The sequence below is a fragment of the Austrofundulus limnaeus genome, unplaced genomic scaffold (assembly GCF_001266775.1).
Source record: "Austrofundulus limnaeus strain Quisiro unplaced genomic scaffold, Austrofundulus_limnaeus-1.0 Scaffold52, whole genome shotgun sequence".
Classification (NCBI taxonomy): domain Eukaryota; kingdom Metazoa; phylum Chordata; class Actinopteri; order Cyprinodontiformes; family Rivulidae; genus Austrofundulus; species Austrofundulus limnaeus.
In genome coordinates this window covers 1,468,652-1,479,669 of record NW_013952454.1, presented here as the reverse complement: position 1 = coordinate 1,479,669, position 11,018 = coordinate 1,468,652, and the positions used below count along the sequence as shown (strand labels likewise).

Below are 11,018 nucleotides of genomic sequence, written 5' to 3'. Positions count from 1 at the left end.
TAAATGTAGTGAGTAGAAAGTACAGATAATTGTGTAAAAATGTAATAAGTAAAAAAAGTATGCTGAAAAAAAATTACTCAATAAAGTACAGATAACCAAAATTTCTACTTACAGTAACAAAGTATTTGTACTTACTATACAACTCTGCATATTTCTCAAAAGTTTTTAGTAAATAGTCTGTCAATTATATGTACATCTGAGTTTGCTAAAATATGTGCTGACCTGCTTTTGTGTTAATTTGTTAAAAAGCTTGTATTTCTTTTACATTTGATTCTACAAAACCATGTGTGTCCARTTGATACCTCTGATCTAAACATTTTATTTGATGTAATGTATTATARCAGGCATGACAGGAAAAAAAATCAACTCATGCCCATTATTAAATAATTTATTTCTCTTAAAATATACAGCAATCTCAGTACTGAAAGAACTCAATGAAATTTTGAATTCACAGTCATAATTTCTATATACATGCTAGTTTCATTCCTCTTCAAGAAAATGTTAGGAAAAGAAAAAAAAACTTTCCCATTCTATTCAATCTAGCAAATGTACAGAATTCCAGTTAAAATATTTTGCAGACACAACTGGGAGTTTTTGAATGATGAAACAATTGACTGGTTTCCTTTTATTTTTTTCCAGYTTAAAGCAAGCAAAACTAATAGAGCAAAAACATCACTTTAAGGAAAATCAAATCATGTCCCATCAGTGGTTTACAGTGTCTCTTTACTGTGCTGAGGATAGATCCCTCAGTACTTTAGTACTTAATGTGTACTTTCACCGCTGCCTCTACAAACTCATGTTTTCTAAAGGCACAAAATGAACAAATCAAAAGCAACCAAATGAATACAAATAATTTATTTTTTAAAGACTAAACTGCAATTGTCAGCTGAATGTACAAAGGTAGGTCGCTCAACGTATTATTAACCTGGTGCCTGTATCAAAGGGTTTATAATTATATAAGCAAATTACATTTCTAGAGGAGTTTTAAGACATTAWGACTGGTATAATAAAATTTTGATCAAAAAATAAATGATTTTTCCCTCCCCCTGCATGACTTAYAAACTTGATGCACGTGTGTGATGTAGTGTGCCGATATTAATCAATGAAAACTAGTTTTTCTTGCTAATCAACAACCCTCATGAAAATATTTCAGTCTCAAGTCACTTTACTCAGTTAAAACAGTTAAAAATGAATCCATGTCTTTTTTTTGGTCCCTGCTGGTTTAACTCTGGAGTTCAGTCACACATCTTCAGCTTGTTATTGCTGCAAATCAGTTGCCGTCTGTCCAACAAATTTGGTTTCCCCCCGCTCGATACGTCAGCATTGATCAAGCAGTGGTTCCTTCTGTCCAGCCTCTGTGCTGGATGAGGTCGAGATGAGTGTGGGACAGCCTGCTGCACCTCCTCCCCGTATTCTTCTATTTGTGGTAGTGTGTGTGGGGGGGGATCTTAAGGCTCCTCTGGGGGATTGCTTCTCCCTGTGCCCACCCAAGCTCACGGCGAGTGATTTTTAAGACACAGTGTATGTGTTTGTGCATTCCTCTCGTCCCTCCTGCCCCACCCCCTTCAGTACGTCTCAGAGTCCGAGTCGTTGAGCTCCTCGTCTTTGTAGAAGCCGTCGTTGTGGCTGATGTTGTTGAAGCTGCAGTAGGAGCTGTGCTCGCCTCGTAGTGACGGCAGGCTGTCGAAGGTGACGCTCTTCGAGGGGCTGGTGGTGTAGTGGTTAATGGCACTGAAAGGGATGGTGGGGGCTTGGGTGCAGGGGGACACAGGCATCATGGTGGCCAGGATGAGGGCGAGGCAGTCGGCCACGTCTTTGTTGGGGGCACAAGCCAAGGCAGGCGTGTAACCTGAAGAACACAAAATTGTAGCATGATAAATCTTGTGCCAGCAGGAAATTAATCAGAATGTGCATAATTTAAAAAAGAAAGCACTGGTTCGAAAATAAATTTTACTGAATTGAAACTGAATTTAAAGTTTTGTATCTGAATTAATTTGCTTTGAAACTGTATTTTGGTTTATTAAAAATTCAGTTTGACTACTTTCACTTTCAGTTCCATAATTCAGATTTTTGTGTCACATCCTGGTCTTTGAGAAAGCCAGGCAGAGTAATCAAACACAGATCCACAGATTTATGTTTCACTTTGGTGAAGTTTCCCTTCTGTATGTAACAGAGTTGATGCAATCCACTGTAAAAGTGATAAAAACAAAGTTATTTTATTGCAGTGATTAATTTCACCTATATGTAGAAAATGTTACATTTACATCACATCATGGATCACATATTGATCAGATGCTGCTGCTGACTGATCCATGATGTGATGTAAATTTAACATTTTTTATAGGTAAAATTAATCACTGCAATAAAATAACTGTCTGTTTTTCTAAATTTTTCTAATTTAGGTTACATATTTACAACTTTTGCAAAAAAAGATACAAGTATGAAAAAGTCAATATATCTTTAATAAAACATATGAGCCATTTATATATAAAGTTATGAGCATCATTGACAACATTGGATAAAAGTTTAGAAATCAAATATAAACATGTAAAATTTGGGAATATATATACAAAAGAATAAAATTAAATGAATAGTTTGTGTAGGAATTTTTCCAACTAGTTCTGTTTGCCCCACCAGATAAATACTTTCGAGCCTAAAAACACAGAAACTGCTACRGTCTTTACCGTTTTCATCAACTGCAAGGACACTGGCTCCCTTTGCRAGCAGCTCCTGCACCACCACAATCAGGCCGTTTCTTGCAGCCACATGCAGAGGCCTGAAAAGAAACCAGGTTCAGGGAATTAGTCTGCTGCTTTTGACTTCATTAATATAATCTCAAAGAAAGAAAAAAAAATAACATCTCAACCATTGTTAGAACAAAGCTGAAAACATACGTCTGTAAGGCGGCATTTGTAGCATTAATGAGGTTTCTGTCTGTAATCTTCTCCAATATCAACAAGGCACTGGTTTCATGCCCCTGTGGGAAACACATGCAGTGAATTAGAAGCAGAAAACACACACACTGTACCTTAAAACCAGTGGAGGGCAGCACTGATCTAAAAAATAGTTCCACTAACACTAAAACACTAAATCAAATATTTAGGTCCCCTAATTCTAAAGCACTACCTCAAATATTTAGGTCCCCTAATTCTAAAGCACTACCTCAAATATTTAGGTCCCCTAATTCTAAAGCACTAATGCACTGAACATTTTAGCAAAAGTTCTAAAGCACTAAAATAACCCAGTCAACCCATGAACACTCTTCAACAGACAACATGAGTCACATATTGCCATGTTGCTCTCTTAAGACTTATTAATATTCCACAGCTGTTTTTGAGTTCATTTGTCAATATATTGCCACCTAGTGGATAACTGAAAAAAACATTTGAACAAAATGTGTGACAGCTTTCAACCTCMGCTGTTAACAATAATGTTGATCAATAACATTACAGACCTGAGTTAGTGCTTCTAAATTCAGCCTATAAATTTAGCATGTGCTAATCCACTAATAAATTCTAAAATTAGCAAAAGCCCTAAAGCACTAATCAGGAAATTAGTTCCCCTAATAGTGCTTTAGTGCTTTAGAGGAACTGTGCCCACCACTGCTTAAAACATGCATTAAATCCACATGTCCAGATAATTTGTTCAAACATTAATTATAAGTTGATGTGTAACGACTCAACAGTGCCACCATCTGGTATACAAACCTTACTGCAGGCCAAGTGTAGTGCAGTGTTCTTCAGTGCGTCTTGTAAAGTCAGGTCTGCTTTTGCACTGCTCACCAGCAGCTCTGTGTCAGAGTGCATCATACGCAGAGAAACAAATTCAAGTTCACATGAAATCAGACTGATTCTGATTCAAAGCTGGCGGAAAGCTAGGAGGCGTTCGTACCGACGGCGTTGGTTTGCCCGTTCTCTGCAGCCATCATGAGCGGGGTCTTGCCTGCGGCGTCGACGCAGCTGACCTGAGCGTTGTGGCTCAGCAGCAGCTGCAGACACTCCACGTGGTCAGTGAACGCTGCGGCGTGCAGGGGGGTCCTACACRCAAAAACAGGAGGACATCGTCAGCAAAAAATGTGATTCTTATGGCTGATGAAATTGCTACTTGATCTTTTTTGACGGTGTATACCTGTTTTTGCTATCTTTGGYGTTTACAATGACAGGCCCCAAAGTGTCTATCAACATTTCAGCCGCACCTTCGTTGTCACGGATTCTACAAAAAAAAAAAAAAAGCTTAAGTGTTTAATCAATTGAGTGTTGGACTGTTTGGGACATTGATTGAAACCAAAGACAAGTCAGGATCTTACACAGCACAGTGGAGGGGGCTGAAAGGATTGCCTTCTGCCTTGTGAAAAATCTCTTGTTCCAGCAAAACCTCCACACACGTATCATGACCTGTGGGACGGAAAGCATAAACTAAATCAACTTATCTTAGAAAAAGCCATTATCAGCCATAAATAATTAAAAAAAAACATGAACCATGAAAAAAGTGCCTATCCACCTTAAGTCCACACACTTTTAAGTGCTCCATTACACTTATTTGATATATCTTCCAGCATAATTTATTTAGCAGCACACATCAATAAAACAACATTTCCATAAATGTATTGATTGTTTTTGTTTAGAAGAAGCTTCCGGTCAGCACCGTTGTAGCAGGCCCAGTGCAGCGGGGTGTAGCCCTGGTTGTCTGTTAGGGTGGGGAGCGTCTCCACTGATTGGGCGGCGTGCAGAAGGCCTCCGAGTACCCCGATGTGTCCGCACGCCGCTGCCAGGTGGACCGGCGTGCGCCCTTTACAGTCCCGCGCCAGGAAGTTGGCGCTGTGCTGAAGCAAGGCCTCCACGCATTCTTCATGACCGGTCACTGCCTGCAGACAGAAAACGTCACTGATTAGGGTTTCGAAGGATWTCTTCCTCCTGAGAGCAAAAGATTATAGAGACTTTGTGTCAAARAACTGTTGAAATATTTTAACACACTAGGTTAACAAAATGTGGACCAAGAGGCACATTCTCTCCTGTAGAAATGAGCCAAAGCTCTTCTTTACTTTATGGAAACTTCCTGTCCATTTTTTATTTTGAGCAGCTATTATAGTTATTATCCTTCCTTTTTCAGAATTTGCATATTTTACAACATTACAACCAGGCTCAAACCGTGAACCTAAGACCAAACTCTGGCATGGATGGAGATATCATCATCAGTTATAGTAGTAGTTTTGTTTAACTCTCCAATTTGAGCTTAAAAAATGCTTTTATGCCTCAACTAAGTCAAAAAACCAAAATATTTTTAATCTTAACATTATTGACTTAACAATTGAATATTTTATTTCAGCTTGAGTAAGTTTACATAACATTTAATCTCCATTTGTAAAARTGTAACATTACATAATACTGAAGTACCATCAGAAGTACCATCTTTTTAGTTTTAGTTTTATTCATCCATCCATTATCTWTAYCCGTTTCTTCCTTTCAGGGTCACTGGTGCCCATATCCAGCAGTCACAGTGCGAGGGGCAGGGKACACCCTGGACAGGTCGCAAGTCCATCACAGAAATACATTTATTTAATTATAGGCAGTATATAAAATTGTTTACTAGAAGTGTGCCAAAAAAAATCGATTCACATAAGAATCTAGATTCTTATTTACTACGATTCAAAATCGATTTAAAATGTCCCAAAATCGATTCTAAAAAAATAAAACAAATACGCTGAAGTCTCCCCTGAAGTCGTGGTGAAGTCTTGCGTAATTACAAAATTACACAAGACTTCACCACGCAGCAGGTTCTCGGACATACGCGTGTGTGGAAAGTTTCAAAACAAATGGACGAAAGATTCAACTGGTCCTGTCTTTGTTGGTTTTTACCGAATGCCGGAGAAGACTGAGCTTGACAGTCTTGAAAAGGATCTGTCACCTCTCAGTTTGAGATGAGAGTTAGGGACCTTCAGAAGCAGCTGACCAGATGATCTAAGAGAGTGCTGTGGGACAAGTGGATGCACTAGATCTGAGAGGTMAGAGGGGGCAGAGCTGTTTAGGCATTTAAAGACATACAGGAGGATCTTTAAGTGAATTTTGAAAAGAACCGGAAGCCAGTGAAGAGAAGCTAGAACAGGAGAAATATGTTCTCTTTTACTTGTGCCAGTTAGAAATCAGTCTGCTGCGTTCTGAACCATTTGTAAACGAGCAAYGGACGACTGGCTGATTCCATACAGCAGAGCATTACAGTTATCCAGCCTGGATGTAATGGAACGCATGAATTACTGTCTCCAGATTTCTTTTTGACAGGATGGATTTTAACTTGGACTGTCTCCTCAGCTGAAAAAAGCAGGATTTAACATTGGAGTTTACATGACTGTTTAATTTCATACATGGATCCATTTTTACACCTAGGTTGGTGACAAGTTGTTTTTTCAAAYGGGGTCGGAGTGGAAAGGTTGATGCAAGTGTTTYTGTTTGTGTTGTTGGAAACAGAATGACTGTTGTTTGACGATACTTAAGGAAAAGCAAGTAGAAAGATCAAATGACTACTCACTCCTCTATGCAAGGCAGTCCTGCCCCACTTGTCTTTGGCGTCAACGCTGGCTCCTTTATTAAGGAGAGAATACACACAATCTGTGTGTCCACTCAGGACTGACAACATCAGTGGGGTTCTACGAAATACAAGATAATATATTAGCATTTATTTTTAAAAATTAATCTATCAAAGAAAATAATGTTTACTTACTGTCCATTCCCATCTTGAATGTCTACTGCACTTTGAAGATCGGCATTTCCAATCAGCAATCTCAAACACTCTGAATGACCATTTGTGGCTGTAGGAAAGGTTTGAGTATTTGCATTACTCGTTACATTTTATCTGAGTCCACAATTATACATGCAAGCAAGTTAAGTCCTAACAAATACCTGCAGCGTGTATGGGGGTTCGTTTCAAGGTATAATCTTTCACCAAGATAGAGGCTCCCTGGTTGATTAGGACGTCCACACACTCCACTCGGCCCTTGAAGGCGGCCAGGTCGAGGGGTGTACGCCCTTGGCTGTTCCTAACATCCAAATCCAGCAAAGACTGGACCAGAACCTCCATGGCTTGATGGTGACCATGATATGCCTGAAAAGGAAATCAGCAGGACTAAGTTAAAACTGATAAAAATTAATATAAACGCTTCCACGTAGGTGTTTTTCACAAGTAAAGAAATTGTTTACACCTCGTTCACGTCGTAGCTTAAAATATTGCAACATAAAAAAGCAAACATGGAACTTAAAGTGCCTGTGACACGCATATTCTTCAAATACAAAAAGTCAAAGAAAACATCTTTATATTTAAGAAAGTTGGAACAATACACATGATTTAACCCTTTTTATCCCATAACTGGCATATTATCTTTTGAACTTGGCTCAGCTAAAGTGAAACAGGAAGTGACATCAAAGGGGAACTCTTTAACAAAGAAAACTCTCTGGTCTTTGTTTATTGAAACAATATTATTTGAACTCTGACTCTTCATCTCTGATAGTGACTCAAAATAATCTTAAGAAACATCAGATTCTTCTCTACAGTCTGTGTTGTTGGCTGTTGTAGCAATGCTCTGTTCACATTCAGACATTCCCCTTTGACATCACTTCCTGTTACTTCACAGGCAAATATCTCAACAACTGTTCATCTCAGCRACATAAAATTTATTTTGCAATATTTTATCAATGTCCTCTTTCTAAAAATGAATTCATATGTATTACAAAAAATTTGACGTCACAGGCACTTTAAAGGACTGTTCCAAATGAGTTATAGGTTCAGGACAAAAGCCGGCTGAACTTGTGGCATGTATGGATGGAGAAGGATGTCTCTGCAGACACTAAGTCAAGAAGGTGTTAGCCAAACTAAATTTGAATGCCGTACATGTGGAGGGACATGTAACAATTTGACTTGGTCAAAACAGCCCTAATTTATTAAATCACAAAAGTGATTTAATAAAACAATTTTCCTATTGGTAAAAATGCAGCAACAGAGTCTAAAAACAAGTATTACACTTTACTCACAGCAAGGTGCAGGGGGCTGACAGGAGCTCGGACATCGGAGTCATTCAGGATGTCTGTCCCTGAGGTTTCCATTAGCTGAACACAGTAGATACACAGGTTAGAAGCAACATCAGAAATTATTTCTCTCATTCCTGAAGGCCAGCGCTATACACATGCACAACATTGTGATAAAGTTCTAATCTCATAAAAGTTTCAAACAGCATTAAAAAAAAGACTTACCACATCTAAGGGCGTTTCACTTGCAATCTGTCAAAACATGCATAACATTTTTTTTATAAATTATATAAAAGCATGTCTGTTTTGTATTTTTACAGGAGTATATTGCTCACCAGCTCTAGACAAAGACGATGTCCGTACGCTGAGGCGTAGTGCACAGCATTGTAGCCCTGATTGTCCCGAATCCCTGGATTCGCATCATTTCTCAGTAAATATTCCAGGCACCTGACAACACAACAAAAAAGCTTGGTTAGTTAGTTAAGTGAACTACATTGTGGTTCCCAATAGTGGGCACAGTTCCCCTAAAGCACTAATAGGGGAACTAATTTCTTGATTAGTGCTTTTGCTATTTTTTTAATTCATTAGTGGATTAGCACTTGCTAAATTTATGTGCTAAATTTAGAAGCACTAACCGAGGTCTATAAATGATATTGATCAACATTATTGTTCATAGTTGAGGGTGAAAGCTGTCACACACTTTGTTCATATGTGTGTCACTTATCTACAAGGTCACATGTCAAACTTAAGGCCAGTGGGCCAAATGTGGCCTGCGGGTGACTCCCATTTGGCCCACCAAGGACACTAAGTGACAACATTCTGCACACAGTAAATATTGTCTCATGTTGACTCTGAAGAATGTTTCAAGTGTCAACTGGGTTATATTAGTGCTTTAGAATTGGCTTTTGCTAAAAATTTCAGTGCGTTAGTGCTTTAAAATTAGAGGACATAAATATTTGAGTTAGTGTTTTAGAATTAGAGGACCTAAATATTTGAGTTAGTGTTTTAGAATTAGGGGACCTAAATATTTGAGTTAGTGTTTTAGAATTAGGGGACCTAAATATTTGAGTTAGTGTTTTAGAATTAGCGGACCTAAATATTTGAGTTAGTGCTTTAGAATTAGTGCAACTAATATTTAGATTAGTGCTGCCCACCACTGGTGGTTCTGAGCCCTGAAAAGTTATTAGGAATTACTGATAATATAAATGATTTCAGTTACATTAAAAACCCAGAAACAATCTGCCTCCTGCGCACCAACTACCCACTAAAAAAACTGCTCCGTTATGTTGGAGCATTACTGACTTTCCATCTGTGTCAGAGGCAGCGGCATAGTGGAGAGGAGTGCAGCCCCGCTCGTCTAGGTCATTGACGCCAGCCCCCGAGCCCACCAAAGCAAACAGGCACTGGTAGTTACAGTTGGCAGCAGCGTAGTGCAACSGAGTCCTGGACAAACAAACGAGGCTTTAGTTCCCAGTTTAAACGAGCTTCTTAATCTATATCCATCTGTAAACACAACAAACCTGCCAAAGCTGTCCTTCCTGTTAAAGTCTGCTCCRGTGTTGAGAAGAAGATTCAAACATTCCAGGTTTCTAAGAAGATACAGAAAATCAACCACAGTGTGATTCTTTTTGTAGCATTTCTTCAGGCACATCTTTACAATTAATTTCAAATATAATATTTAGCTGGACTGTACTCACCCCCCAGCTGCTGCAGCATGTAAACAGGTCCTTCCAAAATCATCAGGAGTATCAATATCAAAGCCTGAACGGAGTGGTAAATTACCAACGATATCACCAGCTGATACTGTACACTTGAATGCCAAAAACTTTAAATTTATAAAATTCTTATTCAGGCTCACCTGAAGACAGAAGCTTGCGACAGCAGTCTGAGAAGCCGCTGAGCGCAGCCAAATGCAGCGGGAACATGCCGTGAATCCCTCGTCTGACAACAAGACACTCATATTAACTTCAACATCAGCTGTTTTCATCCAGGACTGACTCAACTCAYACATTAAAGAGCAGAATTTCTCTAATTTCTTTGTTTTTATCTCTAAATATCMATTTTAAATTTATTTAACTGTGTATCTCATCCACAATGTTTATGTAAGAACATCTGCAGAAAAAAAAAAACAGCAGAAAGGCTTCTTTACTTTGCGGTGTCAGCTTTGTTGCTGATGAGAGTGTTAATGAGGAGCTCGTGTCCGTATCGAGCTGCAATGTGTAGTGGTGTGTTCCCGTTTTTATCTTCACAGTCAATCTCGGCACCTTCAAGAGAACGAGAAAACAAAACAAAACAAAAAAAATCAAGCACTTAGTTTAACGTTTTACATTTCTAATAACACAAATAAAATTATTGGTTGACAATTTTCTTAAGAAAAGCTCACCATTCTCAATGATTGCTTGAGATCTAGAAAACCTCCCATGGATCGCTGTCATATGAAGTGGTGTCTTCCCATCTTTACTCTAAGATCAAACACAAACACTGAAATCACAAGTTGCTAGGATTAGTTTTTTTTACTACTACTCAAGCCTCGTTCTTGCCKTAATGAAGACGCACTTCCTGATATTTTCAGAGGTGAACTGCTCTAATAGCATCAGTTCACACCAGGTATTACAAAACTTCACATGATTGGATCTCAGTTCTCTGATTTGTAGACAAGTTCAGGTGTTCTMAATTTTACCAGGTGTTTCAATGCCTTTAAATTACACAGTTTTACTGGAGAAACTGTCAGTTTGGTTAAAAAACCAGTAAAAATAAATTATTTTTTTTCTGTGCAGAGAACTTCCTCTGCTATTTTTTTTCAAATAAATATATCAAAGCTCCTCAGCTGAAAACACTAAAATGATAGAAAATATGTAAAAAAAAACCTCTTTCCTCAGAAAGACTTCAGTCCTAAGAACACTGAACTGTAACTTTTAATAAGGTCGCGTACACAGAATACACCTATTTACTAGGGGTGCAACAATGCATGTACCCGTATTGAACCATATGGAACAGTGCTGTATC

At 38.4% G+C, this 11,018-nt stretch overlaps 1 protein-coding gene across 1 annotated transcript in view; it reads right to left on the bottom strand.

The window, feature by feature from the left end:
• Positions 1–372: 372 nt before the first annotated feature.
• Positions 373–11,018, bottom strand: part of ankrd28b (ankyrin repeat domain 28b) — a 26,264-nt gene continuing 15,618 nt past the window's right edge. The window contains exons 9-28 of the mRNA XM_014008741.1: positions 10,396–10,474; positions 10,162–10,276; positions 9,871–9,953; positions 9,710–9,773; positions 9,533–9,601; positions 9,315–9,455; positions 8,348–8,459; positions 8,238–8,264; positions 8,019–8,093; positions 6,894–7,095; positions 6,715–6,802; positions 6,523–6,640; positions 4,645–4,864; positions 4,307–4,394; positions 4,129–4,212; positions 3,892–4,037; positions 3,708–3,790; positions 2,895–2,977; positions 2,685–2,776; positions 373–1,849 (exon numbers count right to left, since the gene is read on the bottom strand). Of these exons, the coding sequence (XP_013864195.1) occupies positions 1,566–1,849; positions 2,685–2,776; positions 2,895–2,977; positions 3,708–3,790; positions 3,892–4,037; positions 4,129–4,212; positions 4,307–4,394; positions 4,645–4,864; positions 6,523–6,640; positions 6,715–6,802; positions 6,894–7,095; positions 8,019–8,093; positions 8,238–8,264; positions 8,348–8,459; positions 9,315–9,455; positions 9,533–9,601; positions 9,710–9,773; positions 9,871–9,953; positions 10,162–10,276; positions 10,396–10,474 (2,253 nt within the window). The 3' untranslated portion in view covers positions 373–1,565. The remainder of the gene's footprint in view (positions 1,850–2,684; positions 2,777–2,894; positions 2,978–3,707; positions 3,791–3,891; positions 4,038–4,128; positions 4,213–4,306; positions 4,395–4,644; positions 4,865–6,522; positions 6,641–6,714; positions 6,803–6,893; positions 7,096–8,018; positions 8,094–8,237; positions 8,265–8,347; positions 8,460–9,314; positions 9,456–9,532; positions 9,602–9,709; positions 9,774–9,870; positions 9,954–10,161; positions 10,277–10,395; positions 10,475–11,018) is intronic.